The sequence below is a fragment of the Panthera pardus genome, unplaced genomic scaffold (assembly GCF_024362965.1).
Source record: "Panthera pardus isolate Hobbes unplaced genomic scaffold, ASM2436296v1 HiC_scaffold_16, whole genome shotgun sequence".
In the NCBI taxonomy this organism is placed as follows: Eukaryota; Metazoa; Chordata; class Mammalia; order Carnivora; family Felidae; genus Panthera; species Panthera pardus.
Window position 1 is genome coordinate 3626106 of NW_026526721.1, and position 18946 is coordinate 3645051.

Genomic DNA, 18946 nt, shown 5'->3' on the forward strand with positions numbered 1-18946 from the left:
ATCTCATTTCCTCTTTCAAATGACCGGCCCACCTGCTCGGCTGTGTGGTCCATGGTCCCTTCTCTTCTTGCCCGGAGTCGGAGACAACAGGTGGTAGATTGGGGGCTGCGTGGAGCTCCTTGCTCAGCAGGCTCAGCCGGTCGGCCCACAGCCAGGCCCTTTCTCTCTTGACCTTGAACCCCCGCATTGTGGCTCCAGGCCACATAGTGAGACAGCGGCCCCACCCTGTGGAATTTGGCACAGAAACCGGGCTGAGGGAAACAGGCTGCAATTTCAGTGCAGGTTTCATTATTGATGGTTTCATTATTGATGGCTCAAGGCCACGTGGCCAGTGGATGGTTGTTAGTGTTGAGCACCGAAGAAGCCCTTCCTTGCCACACCTGTCTTCTCCTTTCCTCAGTCCACTTCGATTGTTCCGGAAAGTACAGGTGTCGCTCCTCTTTCAAGTGTATTGAACTGACAGCTCGATGTGACGGGGTCTCGGACTGCAGGGATGGGGAGGACGAGTACCGCTGCGGTAAGGCCGCGCTCTTCCCCGCGGAAGCACCACCCAGCCTTGACCTTCCCCATCCGTGAAGTGGGTCCAGGTCCACACCACTGTCAGGTCTCAGCCTTAGCTGGGATCCGGCTGGCACTCATCCCCAGGGGTGGCCGGGTTGGGACAAGGCAGGGGGGGCCGAGATTCGCCTGGGGAGGCCACAGGAGCAGTCAGAAGAGAGCTGGGGGTCCGGGCCCGCCCGCCAGGGGGGCCGTGCCCCCGGCGGGGAGGGGCGGGCCAGAGGCAGCGGAGGAGGGACCTGGGCGGGCGGCAGAGGGGCCTCCGCCCGCGGGCTCAGGCGTCCGGGCCGCTAAGGGACCGCTCTGCCCGCGCCGTCCAGTCCGCGTGAGCGGCCGGAACGCGGTGCTGCAGGTCTTCACGGCTGCCGCCTGGAGGACCGTGTGCTCTGACGACTGGAGGGGTCACCACGCTAACGTCGCCTGTGCCCAGCTGGGGTTTCCAAGGTAACGTGAAGAGCATCGCCAGCTGCCGGGTAAAGCGTTGGATGGCGGGGACGGGGGAGGGAGGAAGCTCCCTTCGGGCGGGGGGCTCGTCGGGCTGCGTCCCCACGGCAGCCGTCGGTGCTGGACGGCGTCCTCACGTCACAGGTGCGCGCACCGAGGCCCCGCACGCTCCGTGCCGTGATCACCGCGCACCGCACACAGGCGCGCACACAAGCGCACATGCACGCACACCCACGTACTATGCACACGCATGCGCTCAAACAAACACACATTCACATGCACACACGCACACCATTCACATGCACACACATGCCACGCACACATACATACATGTGCACACACACGCATGCATACACACACCTCACACAGGCACACACCCCTCCCCACACACATGCACACACACCACGCACATGCACACACATGCACACATACATACACTGCACACAGACATACACACTCCACCCACATGTGCACACACATCACACACATACACACGCACACACATGCACACACACATGCATGTGTGCACACACATACACACACACCTCACACAGGCACACACCCCTCCCCACACACATACACACCACACACATGCACACACATACACACATACATACACTGCACACAGGCATACACACTCCACACCACGTGCACACACATCACACACATACACACATGCACATACATACCACACATGTGCACACACACCACACACATATACACATACATACACATGCACACAGGCACACACACGCACACAATTCACATGCACACACACGCACACATACATACATGCGCACACACACATACGCATACATACACTACCTCACACAGGCACACACCCCTCCCCACACACATGCACACACATACGCACACTACACACCCATATGCACACACATACACACATACATACACTGCACACTCCACACACATGTGCACACACATCACACACATACACATGCACACACATGCACACACACATACACACACACACCTCACACAGGCACACACCCCTCCCCACACACATGCACACACACCACACACATGCACACACATACACACACTACACACCCATATGCACACACATACACACATTCACATGCACACACATGCACACATACATACACTGCACACAGACATACACACTCCACCCACATGTGCACACACATCACACACATACACACGCACACACATGCACACACACATGCATGTGTGCACACACATACACACACACCTCACACAGGCACACACCCCTCCCCACACACATACACACCACACACATGCACACACATACACACATATATACACTGCACACAGGCATACACACTCCACACCACGTGCACACACATCACACACATACACACGCACACACATGCACATACATACCACACATGTGCACACACACTACACACATATACACATACATACACATGCACACAGGCACACACACGCACACAATTCACATGCACACACACGCACACATACATACATGCGCACACACACATACGCATACATACACTACCTCACACAGGCACACACCCCTCCCCCCCACACATGCACACACATACGCACACTACACACCCATATGCACACACACACACATACATACACTGCACACTCCACACACATGTGCACACACGTCACACACATACACACGCACACACATGCACACACACATACACACACACACCTCACACAGGCACACACTCCTCTCCACACACATGCACACACACCACACACAGCACACACCCCACATACACATACATACACACATGCATGCTCACAGCACATGCACATACACCACACATTCCACACACCACAAACCAACGTGCACACGCACCATATCACACATACACCACATCAGGCACATCACACACACACGAAGTCACATACGCTCACATATACTCACACAGCACACTACAGCACACACATGTATACACTCAGACAACACGCAGCCTCATGCACACACACACGTATACACTCACACACGCACATGCACACACACACACCGCTGCCCCCACCATCAGTGCAAAGGGCCGAAAGCCTCCACCAGCATTTCTGTTCCCCTCCACTGGCATTTCTGTTCCCTACGGAGTCCCTTTCTTGGACTCACGGAGGTGGGGGGGGCATCCCTTCCCGGCTCCCCTGCTTCCCCCTCCTGGAGCGCCACCCCTTGCCCTGAACCGTACAGCCTCCCTCTGCTGTGCAGAAGGACCCAGAGACCCCTTCTCTTGAACCCCTGTCCGCCCGGCCAGGGCGAGAGAGTCCTGCCCACCCCAGCATGCGCCCCTCAGGGGACGTGCGGCCAAGGCCACGTTCCCCGGCTACCCCTCAACGTGGCCCGTTCCCTTCACTACGAACCCGTCCTTCCCTCCCTATCTGGTGCTACAATTCCAAGATGTACCTCTGTTCCCTTTCTGTTTTCTCTCCCTACTTCCCTCCGAAATCCCTTCTTTGCCCTTCTCTGCTCGGCTGTGTCCCGTGTCAGCTGTCTGTGATGACAGAAGTAGGGGGGGCTGTTGAGCCGGATCACCTGGGTTCGAACCCCCGTGTCCTCCGCCCAGTTCCCTGACTCGGGCCTCGAAAATCTGGAGAACAGTAGCTGCCGATCTCAAAGGGTCGTGTGAGACTCCAGCGGCCTCGGAGCGCGTAGGAGCGAGCCTGGCTCCCAGCGAGGTCCTGGGGTGGTGGGGGGGGGGGGGTGCTGCGGCCTGCTGGCTCCCACCTCCTGCAGGCTGCGCAGTTTATGGGGTTCCCCTGGGGCCCGCTTGCGTCCCCGCCCTGCCGTGGCCAGCCCGCCCTCATCAGGCTCTTGTCTCATCTCGGAGTCCGGTGCCCAGCGCCTGCCCTGGTAGCGGTCGTGCGAACCCCAGGCAGGGCTGGCAGGGGCGTTGCCCTCAACACCCACGCCCCACGGAACTCCGTATTGCACACATCCTGCCGCCCCCCGCGGCACGTCCGCGACGGGACGCACCCCTGTCTGACACCCTGGCGTGTCAGGGAGTGAAGCGAGCCAGCGCCCAGCCACGAGAAAGGGGAGCCTGCGTTCCTTCGCTGCCCTCACCCCACAACTTGATTTTTTAAAACCATGCCTTCTTCACCGCTGCCCCCCAGAAGACCCGTTTCCCGACATGTGAAACATTTGCTTGCTCCTGGGGCCCCGTGAGCCTTTTCCTTTCGTGTTCGTCTGTCTCCGGGGGGGGACCCACGCCGGCTCGGGCTTTCGTCCCCCCAACCTTTTGCTTCTGGGTGCTCGGCACCCCTGCTCCGGGGCCCACCTGCAAAGACCCTGCTGAGTTCTGCGTGCCGCTCTCTCTCGGGCTTGCTTCAGGCCATGCCAAGGGCAGGTCAGCGGCTGCATCTAGGGGGCCACCTGGCTACATGAGGACGTGGTCCTCCGTGCCATGTGCCTGGAGCCTGCGGGGGGCGCGGGGGCCGTGGGGTGGGGGCCAGAAGCGTGCACGGTCCCAGACTCTGGAAGGTCTCCCCTTCCAGCCAGCAAAGGAAGCTGTTGATGGTTTGTGATGGGGGGGGGTTGGGGGCTGGGGGGAAATGACACGGCCCAGCGTGAGACGTGTGGCATTCTGACCGGAGCGCTGGATTTGAAGCCGAGAGAATTCACGCGTGGGGTCTGCGTTCCCGATGTGCTTGCAGCTATGTGAGTTCAGACGCCCTGAGGGTGGACTTAGTGGAAGAGCGGCTGCAGGGGGACTTCGCCTCCATCAATCACCTGCTGCCGGACGACAAGGTGACGGCTCTCCACCACTCGGTGTACGTGAGGTAGGCGGCCAGGAGGCGCTGCTGTCTGCACGGGGTCGGCTCGCCTGCTGGCTTCGTCCAGCTGCGCGGCCCCACGAGGACCCAAGGAACGGGCCAGCGTTTCTCCGGATGCGAGGCGGGGGCTTGGCCACCGCGGCTAGACTGGGTGGACGCACGGGCTGGGGTGGAATACCCACCCGGCACCGGGCGAAGATGGCCCGGCAGGGGGAGGGCTACGGGGCCCTCTCTTCATAGGCGCCGGGTGTGTGTGCGGGACAGGACGGAGGGACAAGGAAACTAGAAAGAAAGAGAGTAAGACCCAGACGCGTGTCATCTGTCTGTAAAGTACTTAACGCTCCCCGTTTCTATTCTGTGTTTCCCCCAGCACTTCGTGGGGGAAGGTAAAATGAGATGCCCTTAAATGACAGGTACCCACGGCCCAGCGTGTCCCCGCCTGGTCCCCTGCCCCCACGGTCAGGCATCTCTATACGCTCTTCCGGGCACGTCGGACCCAGTCCCAGGAGCGTGTTCTGTGCTCTGGGAAACACCGGCTGGTCAGCCTGTCATTGCATAATTCACAGTCCCCTCCCCCCCGGGGCCCACGTGCGATTCGTGGGGACAGTGCATCCCTTGTGTCCTAAAACCTCAGTCTGGTGACTCTCCCTTTTTCTTGCATGGTTGCATGAGCGAACTGGGGCTCGAAAGGCAGGGAAGGTCACGAAGGGACGCGGCTGGAGGTGTCCCGGCTCCCAGCCATGCCAGGGCGAGCCCGTGTCATTCCTGCAGCAATCACGGCTGTGTTCTGGGGAGGAGGGGGATCCAGGCTGCAAGGACTCTGTGCCAGGAGAGGCTGCCACGCGGTCCAAAGGGCCCTTGGTGTCCTCCCGGGGCCGGCGAAGAACACTGGGGTAAAAACCACCTGCCCGTGACCCCAGTGCGCGTCTGTATAATACGGGTCCTCGGTATCTCCTGTCACCAGCTACACGAAGCTTAGAAATGCCCCGTGCCCTGTCGCATGCACAATCCTTCACGGTAGCCGAGTGTTTTGGGGTGAATGTGTGACCTCACACTCGTGTCGTAGACTAACATTGCAGTCTGTATTCCAGAGCAGGGGAATAGAATTCCTTTTTCTTTTACCCCAAGATTAAGTCTACAGAAGCGCCCGTTTCACAGGCCTCTGGGTATTCACCGTAAACCTACTCTTTTCCTCCTCAGGGAGGAATGTGCCTCGGGTCACGTGGTTGCCTTGAAGTGCATGGGTAAGAGTTCTCCAACCACAGAGGTCGCTCACAGACTCCTGTCCCCCCTGCCCTGCTCCGGCTGCCCGGGGTCCCCTCTCCTAGGTGCCAGGTGGGAACACTTGGGCCCCACCTGACAGGAGGAGGAGGCCAGTGCTGGCCCCTGTCACCCGATGGGGGCGGGGTGGTAGACAGCCCAGAGCATCTTCTCAGCAGCGGACGGACCATGGTCCCCGAGGCCCTGTCTCTCCGTGGTGGCTCCAGGAGCCTGACTAACCGCCGCTTTCTCCTCCCCACCCCCTTCCCGCCTCAAGGAAAAGCCTGCACTGGCCATTCAGTGTCCCAGGCTCCTTGCTTCTGGCCCCGGGGAGGGTTCGCCCTGCGGGGTGGGGTCTGGAGAAGTCAGGCCCGTGCACGCTGCCCCACATTACTGAGGGGAGCGCTGCAGAAGCCGGGCTCCCGTGCCCCCCCGGTGAGCCGTGGTCATACCGGGGTCACGGGCGTCACGGGGAGGGGTTCTTCCCACTGCAACCCCACATCTCCGGGATCTGCTCCCTCCTCTCCCCTCCCGGCTCTCTTTCTCAGCTGTGAGCTCTGTGAGGGCACAGGATGCCAGGGAGAGGGGGGGTTCTGTGGCTGTGACACAGTCTCCCCAGAAAGTTCCGTGGGATCCACCCCGAACCCTGTTCTGTCTCTGCAGCCTGCGGTCTGAGAATGGGCTACAGCTCGCGCATCGTGGGTGGAAACGTGTCCTCGCTCGCGCAGTGGCCGTGGCAGGCCAGCCTCCAGTTCCAGGGCTACCACTTGTGTGGGGGCTCTGTCATCACGCCCGTGTGGGTGGTCACCGCTGCCCACTGCGTCCACGAGTGAGTGTGCCCCTGGCCTCCCGGGCGTGGGCCTCATTGCCCGCAGATCTCCGTCTAGACGGGGTAGATTTCAGGGCTCAGCAGCAGGTCCGGAAAAAGCAGGCAAACAGACCAGATAGTCACAAAGTAACGTCCAGCCGAGGGACCCCCCCCCCCTCACCGTGGACCCACCACCACTGTCGCCGATGGCTGTGACTGGAGACTCTGGGCTCATTCTGAGGATTTCAGGCCTGCAGCTCTTACAGAGAAGGTAGAAGGCGTCAGAAGGAAGCTCTGGTGCAGGAAGAAACCCGCCAGCCTCCCTGTGGCACTTACAGTGACATGTGGCAGCCAAGAGGGTGGGAGGCAGGGCAGGCTGGCAGGGGGATTAGCTCGGGGGAAAAGCCACACAGAGAGCCCCCAAACACTGGTTAATTCTCCGATGGCTTGTTTTGTTTTGTTTGTTTTGTGCCTCGCTCTGTTTTGGTTGCTGACGGAGAATGGGCCCTGACAGACCCCTCACAGCCTCAAAGGTCCAGAAGTCCCAGAGGCGCGGGCACCGAGGCCTGCCTCGGAAACTCCTGGGGCACACTTGCACTTGTGCGGGGCACGGGGGCGTGGTCAGAGGCCAAGCACGAGCTCGGGAGGTGCAGGGGGAGCCTCTGTCTCGGCCGCCCGCCTGGCACAGGGTCTCCGGACGTTTGAGGTCGGTGGGTTAGAGTATTTGGGGGTTTCTCGCTCCCCCTCTCTGACTTCTCATTGCAGCCTGTACATCCCCAAGTCGTGGACCATCCAGGTGGGCCTGGTTTCCCTGCTCGACAGTCCGGCCCCTTCCCACCTGGTGGAAAAGATCATCTACCACAGCAAGTACAAGCCCAAGAGGCTGGGCAATGACATTGCCCTCATGAAGCTGGCCGGGCCGCTCACCTTCAACGGTACGTCTGGGTCTCTCTGTTTTTCTGTTCCTCTTGTGCGCCCCAAGATTGTCTGTGATCGTCCATTGAAGCATTCGTATGGCAGCCGCTTTGAAATCTTGTGGGATGATCCCGCCGGTGGGTTGATTCATTTTGCTGCTGGCCTCAGTTTATTATCTTTTCTCACTGGAGTTGTGACTTTCCCGGTTCTTGGTACAATGAGTCACCTTCAGTAGCATCCCGGACGCTGGGCTGTTGCGTTAGGAGACGCTGGGTCCCTAGCCATCTTCGGGTTTAGCAGGTGGTGACCCTGTTCAGGCTCACTGTGTGTGACGTTCCTATTTGTGGGCTGTGCTTCTGATGGTGTTGGATTTTAGAGACTATACGGCTCTACTTGGGTCAGCTCGGTTTGTCTGGTTCCACTGGGGCTCCCGCTGGTGCCACTTTTCTTCCTGCTGGTGGTACCTGGAGATGAAAGGGACTTCCCCAGGCCAGGCCACCTGGTGCCTCCAGGTGGCGGAAGGGGGTCTCTGGCCCGTGGGGACAAAGAGCTGTTCCCTGTCCTGGAGCTGCTTGTGGTGAGGTCCCCTGCCGGGGCCACTCCTCTGCCCGGTGTGTCAGTCGTGGACTTCCCAGGTCAGCCCGCGGTTGTAGCGTGATCGTCCCTGCCGCCATTTCTTAACTAGCCGGAAGATACTGGCACCTGCAGCTCCCAGAGGGACTCAGAAACATTCTCTCCCACCCAGAGGCTGAGCTCAGCAGGCCACGTTTCTCCACGGGGGACAGCAAGTCCTGACCTCCGGAAGTTACCAGAATACCAGAAAAGCCACCCAGGATAGAACTCTCAAACACTTTGCAGAGGCGAAGGAAGGATTAGGAGCCCACTGCTAAGTCAATCAAAGCCCCCTTCTCCCTCCCCAGCAGCTTGGGGCGCGGGCGGAGGTACAGTCAACGGGGCCCCTTATGCAGCGGGATCCCGGCACAAGGTCAGTGGCAGGTTTGACCTGGAAGAATCAGCAGCGAGTTCACAAGCCCAACTCGGGGCTCGAACTCATGAACCGTGGGATCACGACCTGAGCCCCAATCAGGAGTCAGACGTCCAACTGACGGAGCCCCCCCCCGCCCCCCCGGCACCCCCGCACCTGTACCTTGATAAAAGTTAACGAGCGCCCTTATTATTTCTCTGCCTTCCCATCACCGTCCCGTGCAGAAAAACTCAGAGCGTGTCAGAATGCATCCACCTGACAGCCTCACGCAGCCATGACCCTGCCTCTGGCGGAGGGCTTATGTGACACGGCCGGCAGGGACAGGCAAGCTTCTTGCCTCCAGATGTGTCGGGAGGGACAGGAATACTAATGGAGGGATGTTTCCTAAGGCGACGTACCCATGGTCCAGACCAGGAGCGGGCAAGCCGGGGCCCTGGGACCAAATCTGGCCCTTTGCCTGTTTTTGCAAACGGAGTTTCCGTGGAACGCGACCAGGTGCATTTGTGGCTGCTTTCACGCCCCTGTGGCAGATAGGAGCAGTTATGACAGAGACCACGGGGCCACAAAGCCTCGGGTATTTACTGTGTGGCCCTTCACAGAAAATATGCCAGCCCCTGGTCCAGACTCACTCACGGTGCCAGGGTTTAGGGGTGTTTAAAGGTTTACGGCTCTGGCCGGGGGGAAGTCCCTGCTCTGAGCCGGTGGCTTTCAACACGACCCAGGGCTTGACCTTCCTTTGGGAGCCGGTTTGAGCCCCTCGGAGAGGCAGACGCCCGACAGATTGTTTTCTTGGACTAGTGTTTCAGTCAAGTTCAAGGCTGTTGTTTCTGCTTCAGTCGAGTTCAAGGTTGTTGTTTCTGCTTCAGTCGAGTTCAAGGTTGTTGTTTCCCCTTGGAACAGAGATGATCCAGCCAGTGTGTCTGCCCAACTCCGAGGAACAGTTCCCTGATGGAAAAATGTGCTGGACGTCAGGATGGGGGGCCACAGAGGATGGAGGTCAGTCATCTGAACTCGAGATTCTAAGTCCAGGGAGCCCAGAGCCGCGAGGCTGGGGTGGATGCCCATGGCCACACGCTCCTCCCGTGTCCCAGCGCAGTGTCCCCCCCGCCCAGCACAGCCCCCCCGGAGGCTCACACGTCCCGGGCAGGGGGTGCGGGTCGACCACTGGACACACGATCTCCGCAGAGCACTTGTGGGTCAGAGTCATGGTTCCGTTTGTCTCAGGATGTGAAATTGCAGACTTTGTCAGGAGAGGAACAAATCGGAAAGGGGAACCGTGGCCACCCCTTGTCAGGGAGACCTTTACCGAATGACCAGGGGGGTCTCCTTCCTCCTCCTCCCCACCCTGCTAACTGAGCACACAAGGACCCCCTAGAGAACCCCTCCCGAGGTCTGTTCAGAAGACAGATGTTCGTAACTGGTGAGGACTTTGAAAGATGTGTTATTTCATTAAAGCAGACAAATGGAACCCTACCACTCTAATCCTAACAGAAGTAGTCATCTTAATAAGAACCGTGCACGCAGTCGGAACCCGCCCCATCCGTCCTCGGGGGGCACGCGTGTGCTCGCCACCCGTGGAGTTTTTCCGCCAATTGCTTTCTCTCTGGTAGGAAGAGCGTGGGTTTCTTGGGGCTGTTGCAGCAAAGGTCCATAAACAGGGGATCTTTAACAGCAGAGGCTCATTGTCTCTCGGCTCTGGAGCCGGAAGTCTGAGATCAAAGTGTCCCAGGGCCGGTTCCTTCCGGAGGATCTGGGGGTGAAGAACCTGTCCCCAGCCCCTCCTCCGGCTTCCGATGACTCCAGCCATCCTTGGCTTCCCATGACTTGTAGACACATCCCTCCAGTCTCTGTCCCAGCCTCATGTGCCCCCCTACCCTGTGTCTCAGATCTCTCCCCTTTCTCTATAAGTCTTTGGCTTAAAGCCCCCCCCCCCCCTTAAATCCAGGGCGATCTCATTTTGAGATTCTTACCTTAACTACATCAGCAAAGACCCTACTCCAAATAAGGGCACCTTCTAGGGTTGCGGGTGAGCGTGTTTTTTGGGGGGTGGGTGCAGCTCACCCCAACACAGGAAGTTCAGGATTTCCCTCTCGAGGCTTTTTAGTTGAGTCCGCTCCCTCCCGAATGTCCAAGGCACCCTGGGGCGTACCCAGATCTACCGCGTGCAGGGTCCCACCCGTGTGGCTGGCTGCTTCCTCTCGCCCATACTAGAAGCTTCTTCCGCACACACGCTGAGCTCCGTTTCACCACGTACCAGGTGCCGAGCCGGATGTCTCCGTGAGACACTGCCTGCTTCTCACAGCAGCCCCTCGGCGGGGAATTCTTTTTGTGGTCGTCTTGAGGGCCAGGGGACTGGGGCTGAGGGGGCGCCGAGCACCTTGCCTGGGCTCCCACGGCCAGGTGGCGGGAGGTCTGCCGCGTTCACGCTCCCCCCGCAGCCCTGTTCATGTCGTCCCTCATGACTTGACGTGGCAGATTATATTCTGGCTTCGCTGGATCCTGTGGGGCGAGTAGGGAGAGGAACCGTTCTCAGTCCAACCTGCGGCCAGTGGTCCCCATACAAGCGGCTGTGTGGGTGGATCGGGGAAGCCCGTGCAGAAAACAGGGTATAATTCACACTCAGAGAAACTCAGCGTGTGGGTTGGAGGAGCACGCCCCCCACACCACCTGCTGATGCATGCCAGAGACGTGGGGATAGAGGTGTGTGCCTTGTTTTAAGCCTATAAAGCGTAAGGATAGCTGCTTTACAAACGGGTTAAGTTACAGGGTGTCAATCCCTTCGGGTCGGTGGTGGGGCTAATCCAGATGTACCATTTCCCTTTGCCGCAGCAGCAAGCCCACCCTTAGTGGCTTTAGACCCACGAAACGTGTTATCTGACAGTTCGAGAGGTCGGGAGTCCCAGATCCGTCTCCGTGGGCCGGAATCAGTGCGTCGGAAGGGCTGGTCCCTCCTGGAGGCTCTGAAGGAGAGTGCGTTTTCTGGCCTTTTCCAGGATCCGGGACCGCCTGCACTTTCTGGCTCGTGGCCCCTCCTCCACCCTCCCAGCCGCTGGCAGAGCCCCATCCAGTGTCCCTCCTGTCTGACCTCTGCTCCACACCATCGTGTCTTCCTCTCTGACCCTTTTAAGGACGCTCATGGTGACATTTAGAGGTCCCCCCAGGCCACCCAGGATCACGCCCCCATCTCAAGGCCCTTTTGCCATGGAGGGTGACACGAACACAGGCCCCCGGGGTGGGGACGCCGGCGTCTTTGGGAGGACACTTTTCTGCTGACCGCACCCAGGTTCTGCCCACAAACTGTGTGTGTGACCTTCATGGGCCTCAGTTTCCCTTCTGCAGCCCAGACAGCTCTGAGGACTGAACGGGCTGGTGTGGGTCGAGTGCTCGGCCCGAGGGGGGCCCTGGGGAGGTCCACGCCGGCTACTGCCGTCCCCCCTCCTCCTGATGCGCATCGACAGGGCCGCGGGGCCCACGCATCAGGGAGCTCGCCACAGCCACGAGCCATCCGTCCACCTCCAGGAGCCGCCTCCTCTGCCCCCGGAGTGTGGTGGCCTGCCCCTCACCCGTCCCGGTGCGTGCCCTCTGAATTCTTGCTCTGCCACAGGCGATGCGTCCCCGGTCCTCAACCACGCAGCCGTGCCTTTACTCTCCAACAAGATCTGCAACCACAGAGATGTGTACGGAGGCATCGTCTCCCCCTCCATGCTCTGCGCCGGCTACCTGAAGGGTGGTGTGGACAGCTGCCAGGTGGGGACCCTTGGTCACCTCCGGGGGCCACAGCCGCGGGTGAGGCTCTGGAACGGTGACCCGGCCTGTGGGACAGGCCACCGCCAGCACTTCCCCGTGACTGAAAAGCAAATATACAGGGCGTGGGGAAGAAGTTTGCTCAAGATATCCCTCCCTTTCCTGGCTGCCGGCCCAGTGTACCCACCGCTCCCACTCTGGCTGGGTGCTGGCAGTGGGAGGGGTCTCCAGGGCGCTCCTCGCCCCAGCCCTGGCTCTCAGGGTTTGGGGGGGCGGGGGGCAGGGGCGGCAGGTGGGAACCCTGGATCTGAGCCTCACCCGTGAGTTGAGACTCCATCACTGCCTGAGCCCAGCCCCCGCCAGGCAGACCCTCCCTCTGAGCTGCCTTGACCTTCACGGTTCGGCGCGTCCAGAATCTGGCGGGGAGACAGCGGGGGGAGACCGTTCTCGGGGGACCCAGGACCCCAGTGCTGGGAGTGCCAACAACCCCTCTTGGAGGCTGGGGGAGTAACGTGGAGCCGTCATGGAACCGAGTTTGAGCTACAAAGGGGGGGATCGTGGTGCTAAGACAAGGGACACGCACGGCAGTGCCTCTCTCCTCGCCACGTAGGGAGACAGCGGGGGACCGCTGGTGTGTCAGGAGAGGAGGGTGTGGAAGTTGGTGGGAGCGACAAGCTTTGGCATCGGCTGTGCCGACGTGAACAAGCCCGGCGTCTACACGCGCATCACCTCCTTCCTGGATTGGATCCACGAGCAGTTGGAGGTGGGTGCAGCTCACTCTGGCCCCGTCACTGTCCTCCGGCATCCTCTTCTGCGGCCCCAGCGCTGCTGTGCGAGCCAGGGAGCGATCACTGGGTGGTCTGTTCAGCAAGCGGTGTTCCGTGGCCCCTGGCTGGTGGACAGGAGCATGGCTAGTCCCATAGGCAAGGCTCCGTGAGGGGTGGGGACACACAGGGCGGCCGAGGCAGACGGACAACTTGCTCCACCAAGTGGGGAAAGGGGGACGGGTGGCCGAGGATGAGCCCCTGGGGATGGGGATGAATCCCGTGGGCACGTGTGCGTGGAGTGGAGTGTGGACCAGGTGCAGACAGGAGGCGAGGGTGTGAATCTGCAGCCCCCCAGGGCCCCACTGAAGAGTTTGGACCTTGCGGAGAGCCAGGGATGGGCTGGAGAGTCTCTGACCTCGGGGCGGAGGTGGGGGCGTCCCCGGACAGCTTTGCGCTTTGGGGCAGCCTCCCTGGAGGAGGAGGGGAACAGGTCGGTGAGGCCGGCTCGGCAGGACCAGGGCGCGCAGGAGAAGGGAGCACCGCAGGCGGACAGGAGGGAGGAGCAGGAGGGAGGCGTCGGGGCCCGGGCACACGGGGGCGTCCGCACAGCCTTCTGCCTTGTGAGCGCTCAGCACGTATTTGCAGACTTGACCTCCAACTCTGAGCCGCACCACTCACGCCTTAGAATAGCTTCAAAGAACTTGAGATTTTCCTTTTGCTTTTAAAACGAAGGCCAAATTTACGTGACATAAAATTAACCATTTTCAAGTGGACAATCCAGTGGTCTCTGGGCTCTTCAGTGTTGTAAAGCCTGCACCTTGATTGCAGGGTCGGGAATGCCTTCACTCCCTGAACTGAACCTCACGCGTGGTCACCATCCCTCCCCTCCCCTCCCCTCCCCTCCCCTCCCCTCCCCTCCCCTCCCCTCCCCTCCCCTCCCCTCCCCTCCCCCAGTCTCTAGCGAGCAGTAATCTGCTTCCATCCCTAGATCAAAGACCTTTTAATTTTTTTTTTAAGTTTATTTATTTTTGACGGGGGGGGGGTGGAATGAGGGGCAGAGAGAGAGGGAGACCCAGAATCCCAAGCAGCTCCAGGCTCTGAGCTGTCAGCACAGAGCCCAACGCAGGGCTCGAACTCACGAACTGTGAGATCATGACCTGAGCTGAAGTTGGACGCTCAACCGACTGAGCCACCAGGCGCCCCGATCAAAGACCTTTTAAAACGCTCCTTTTAATTTGAAACAACTGGCTAAGAAAAACATCAAAGACCTCATGTGCCTTGGACATTAATTTCCCCGCTCTGCCTCCAGGAATTTTTTTTTTTTTTTTACTGTTTATTTATTTTTGAGAGAGAGAGAGAGAGAGAGCAGGGGAGAGGCAGAGAGAGAGGGAGAGAGAGGGAATCCCTAGCAGGCTCCACGCACAGCACAGAGCCCCACGCCGGGCTCGATCCATCGTGAGATCATGACCTGAGCCGAAACCAAGAGTCGGATGCTCACCCGATGGACCCCCCCAGGCACCCCCCAGGGAAGTTTTGCTTTTCAAGGAGAAGCTGCATGAACTTGGCCCGTCCAGGCTGAGGCCTGCTGTGCATCCTCCACAGGGACGGATGCTCCCTACCCTCGGTGCCGGCTCATCGCGAGGCGATGCTGGGAGACAGGCCTTTCCTGGAAACGTCCACTGGCACTCGTCTTGTCAGCCGGCAGACCGGCCCGGTGCCCACTGCTGGGACATGTCACACTCTTAGGTGCAGAATCCAGCCCCCAACCATCAACCTCTTTGGAAGCAAGAGAAACGGATTTCTGTTTGCAAGAGCGGTCCCCTGGCCTCAGTGGCCTCGATGGCCGGTGACGGGACCCCAGGGTGCAGAGGGCCGTGTGGGTGTGGAGGGGTGGAGGGCGGGGCAGGGGCAGTCGCCCACAGAGCCACGGAGGTGCTCCCTCCACGCAGCTGCACTCGGGGACAGACGGTCCATGTGGCCGAGCTAGTAATCATGGAAGGTCAAGGTCGAAACGGGGGCAGGTCCAGGAAGTCCACTCCCCGTCTTCAAGCCGGGGAGGAGGGCTGGCTCCTGGGAGAACAAGATTCCCGAGTCTGGGAGCCTTCTCGCCGGGGTGCCGGGTGATGTCTTGCCCCGGTTCCCTCAGGGCCATCTTGGGTGGCAGGTCCTAGGACCATCCCCATATTACAGTGAGGGGACCTGGGTAAGGCCCCCGGAGCTAGTGACAGCAGAGTGGGACTCCAGTCCCCGCGCATGCTGCTGGGATCTCCACCGTGGGGGTACGCGGGACTCCCCCCGGCTGTTTGTGCACGTTGACGATCCCCAGGCCCCTTCTTCAGAGGCTCTGATCTGGTGATTTTGATGCACGGGGTCTTAAGGGAAAACATTTTGGGAAACACCGGTGCGGGCCACGTGGCTCCCTGGGGGGGCATTAAAAGGAGCTCCCAGGGGCGCCTGGGTGGCTCAGTCGGTTGAGCGTCCGACTTTGGCTCAGGTCATGATCTCACGGTCCGTGGGTTCGAGCCCCGCGTTGGGCTCTGTGCTGACAGCTCGGAGCCTGGAGCCTGCTTCCGATTCTGTGCCTCCCTCTCTCTCTGCCCCTCCCCCGCTCATGCTCTGTCTCTCTCTGTCTCAAAAATAAATAAACGTTAAAAAATAATTAAAAAAAAAAAAAAGGAGCTCCCACCCTCCCTGGCCCCAGATGAGCAGGTGTATGGATGGTGGATGGACGGCTCCCTTGAGGCCAGAGGCGCCTCAGTCACCAGCTGCCTCGGGGCCACTGGGGGCCGGTATGTGACACGCCCTTTTGCAAGTGTCTTCAGGTGTCCTCGGGAGGGGGGAAGGTCCAGAAGAGGCTTCCTTTCCCAAGGCAAGTTTTCCAGAGGGTCTGCATCTTTGGTTGTTTCTTTGAACATGGCGCCCGGGCCTTCCGAGAGCCCACCCAGCACTGCCCACTGGCTCATGTTCTCTTTTATCCACTATGTTCTGTGCTTGGGGCGTAACACGTAACTGTTCTGCCTCAAAGCAGGACTGCCAGGGCTGGGGGAGTCACGGGAAACTAAGGAGAGGACTCAGTCAGGGACGGACGATGCGGGGGCGCGTGCGGGTAGGAGAGCTGTCCCATGCGCGCCTGGGACCGCCTAGCAGGGGCCAACCTGTGCCCATTGATGCCGGGGACGCACCCACACTTCACTCGTGGCAAAATGCAGGCGCCTACTCCATCTCGGCGCTGGAGGCCGGCCTGACGGGTAAAGAAGGTAACAGCTGTGTTTTCATTCCTAGAGGGACCTGAAAACCTGAAGAGAGGGGAACGGGCCGCCACCTTGAGTTCCCGCCTTGATGGAGACACCCCGTCCTTCCGCGGGTCCCCGGGTGGAAACTCGCGGCCTGAGCCAGCGCCTCGGGTACTCTTCCTTCTGGAGCCACCGCGGAGCCCCCAGAAGGAGCATCTTTCTGCCCCGGCACCTCCAGAACAGCTCCTAGCCCCTCTTCGAGCCACTGGGGTGTCGGGCTAAAATGGCCCCGAAGCTCCTTTGTGACGTGCCCGTCACTGAGCTCAGAAGCAGGAACGCCTTCGTGGTGCTACCTTGCCCCCCTGGTCCATTTGGTTTTCTCTGCCCTGGGGCATTCACCATGACTGACGAGACAGGCAGATCTCACCACAGGCCACACCAGTGCCCAGTGGGGACATGCCAGCCCGGAGCCACAAGGGGGTGTCGTGATAAATGTCCCTGTCTGCACGTTTTTTATCCCTAGGCGCCGGAACCAAATCAGGTCTTTCTACTTCCAAGATCCCTTTTTGCCTGTGAGAACTTAACCCACAAGTGATTCGTTGTTAGGTTTCTTTCTAGTCTCTCTTTGTAGTATTTGGTGCTTGGTGTAGTATTTGTCCTTTACCTCCAAGGGACGCGTGCTCTCTTAACGCACCCGTCAATCAGAGCTCGTCTGAACGAATACCGACCACTCGTGTCAATTGGAATCATAATTTTAACTGGGGAGGGAGCCTGGATCACTTTGATCTCCTCTAGATACGTTGTGGGTTTTGCATTCTTCCGGTGGAACAGGTTTCCCGGCAGATGAGCATTCTATCCAGAGACTCGGAAGCAGAGGGTGACGAGAGGTCACTGGAATAAGACAGGACCACCTAACCCCGCGTAGGGGGTGCCGAGGGCACAGCGGGCAGCCGGGCGTCATCAAGAGGCCGAAGGCTTCCCTGCGTCTCTGCCTGGTTACCCACACACCTTCTGTCACCCCAGGCACACACATCACAGGAAGGGGTACTTGTAGGCAATTTCTGTCTGGAGGTACTTCATCACAGATGAAGGCGTCAGACGTGAATCTATTGCTTTGCCTTGAGGCATCGGTGGGAAAGACGGTGAGTTTCAGAGAGCAGGCAGGTGCCTGGGGAGGCAGAGGCCGCCGGGAGCCTCCCGGCACGTCCGAGACCCCGGGGGTGGGGGTGGGGGCTGCACAGGGAGAGAGGGAGAGCCCCGGCAGACTGGCCGCTTAGCAATCCCATCTGTGCCCCACCAGCCCTGCCTCACTACACAGATCTCCACGTGTCAGAAAGGGACAAGAGCGTTTTTATTTTAAGGGGTTTTGCCCAGGCGTCTCTGAAGGTTGAGGTACAGTAGCTCCTGCGTGGGGCGTCCGAGTTGTGAAGACAGGAGGGATGCTGTATGTGACCTCAGCTGGGAGCCCTTGACCGTGGGGCCGGCGCATTTGAATGGCTAGACATTGTGACTCCATCCTTCCTTAATTACTATCGAATTGTGTTGGGAAATATTTGCTGGCTCACAATCTTTCAGAAGGTCTTGAGTAATGCCAACGGCAGGCAATTAATCAGGGTGGACCATGTGCCTGGCACTGATCTACCCTACCGCATTTCCTGCGTGCTCCCTTTTATCGTTGCAACGACCCTACGAGACAGGAATTATCATTAGTCCCGTTCCGTAGATAAGGAAACTGAGGTGTGAGAGGAGTGAGTTTCCCAAGCCCACGTGTGGGGCCAGCGGGGCCTTGGGGGTTTCCACTAGGCACATGGTACCAGCACGAATTAAAGCAACGAACTCACCACAAAACCACGCTCGGAGGCATCGGGGTCTAAAGAGACTTTGCTCTACCGGCTTCAACCCGCCCGGGACGTATCGGCCATTCAACGTCATGGTCAACTGCTTCCTCCTCTAGAAATGTCTGGTCTCAATGGAGGCCCCTGTTGGCTGCAGCCAGAGCTTCGTGGGTGGAGCTCTTTCCAGTTTTTTCCCTTTTTTCGGGGGATACGCCTTAGCATCTACGGCATGCCTGACGGCCAGGCCAGAGTGGGAGCCAGCAGAGAAAGTTCCGGCCGGAGCCCTGCTAACCCGCAGCCACAGAAACAGGCAGGAGAACATGCCACGGCTGAGGCGGGCTGCTCCTCCTGGTGGCTTGGACCCGAAGAAGCAAGTGCGGGGGGTGTGTGTCGGGGGCTAGTGAATGAGGGGCCCGCGCCTGCGCCCACGTGTCCCGGACAGCGCCACGGGGACAGCTCCTTCTCTTGTAGGTTCTTTTGTGTTTGATACGGCTGGATTTTAACATTTTAAAACGTATCATAGAAGATCTACCAACATTACGGGACATTTGGAACAAGGAGTGTCATAAACCAGTTGATGACTTAAATGCCAAGTTGGCCACGAAAACCGTGAACGCCTGTGT

At 59.4% G+C, this 18946-nt stretch overlaps 1 protein-coding gene and 1 long non-coding RNA gene across 3 annotated transcripts; one reads left to right on the top strand and one right to left on the bottom strand.

The window, feature by feature from the left end:
• The first annotated feature begins 228 nt into the window (after nucleotides 1-228).
• TMPRSS3 (transmembrane serine protease 3) lies at nucleotides 229-17114 on the top strand. Of its 2 annotated transcripts, none has more exons than XM_053903041.1 (10): nucleotides 229-517; nucleotides 879-1002; nucleotides 4657-4773; nucleotides 5977-6020; nucleotides 6700-6865; nucleotides 7610-7779; nucleotides 9645-9740; nucleotides 12349-12491; nucleotides 13099-13251; nucleotides 16538-17114. In XM_053903041.1, exons 1-10 carry the CDS (start codon nucleotides 295-297, stop codon nucleotides 16553-16555), a joined length of 1254 nt encoding a protein of 417 aa, XP_053759016.1. In that variant the 5' UTR covers nucleotides 229-294; the 3' UTR covers nucleotides 16556-17114. The 2 variants fall into 2 exon arrangements, with proteins under 2 accessions (XP_053759016.1, XP_019288278.2); XM_019432733.2 differs by having other exon boundaries at nucleotides 231-517; nucleotides 4657-4782.
• LOC109256961 (uncharacterized) lies at nucleotides 9595-12476 on the bottom strand. The gene is made up of 3 exons (XR_002075852.2): nucleotides 12308-12476; nucleotides 10715-11243; nucleotides 9595-9689 (listed from the first exon to the last, which is right to left on the bottom strand). It is a non-coding gene; the product is annotated as an uncharacterized LOC109256961 (long non-coding RNA).
• Nucleotides 17115-18946: the final 1832 nt, after the last annotated feature.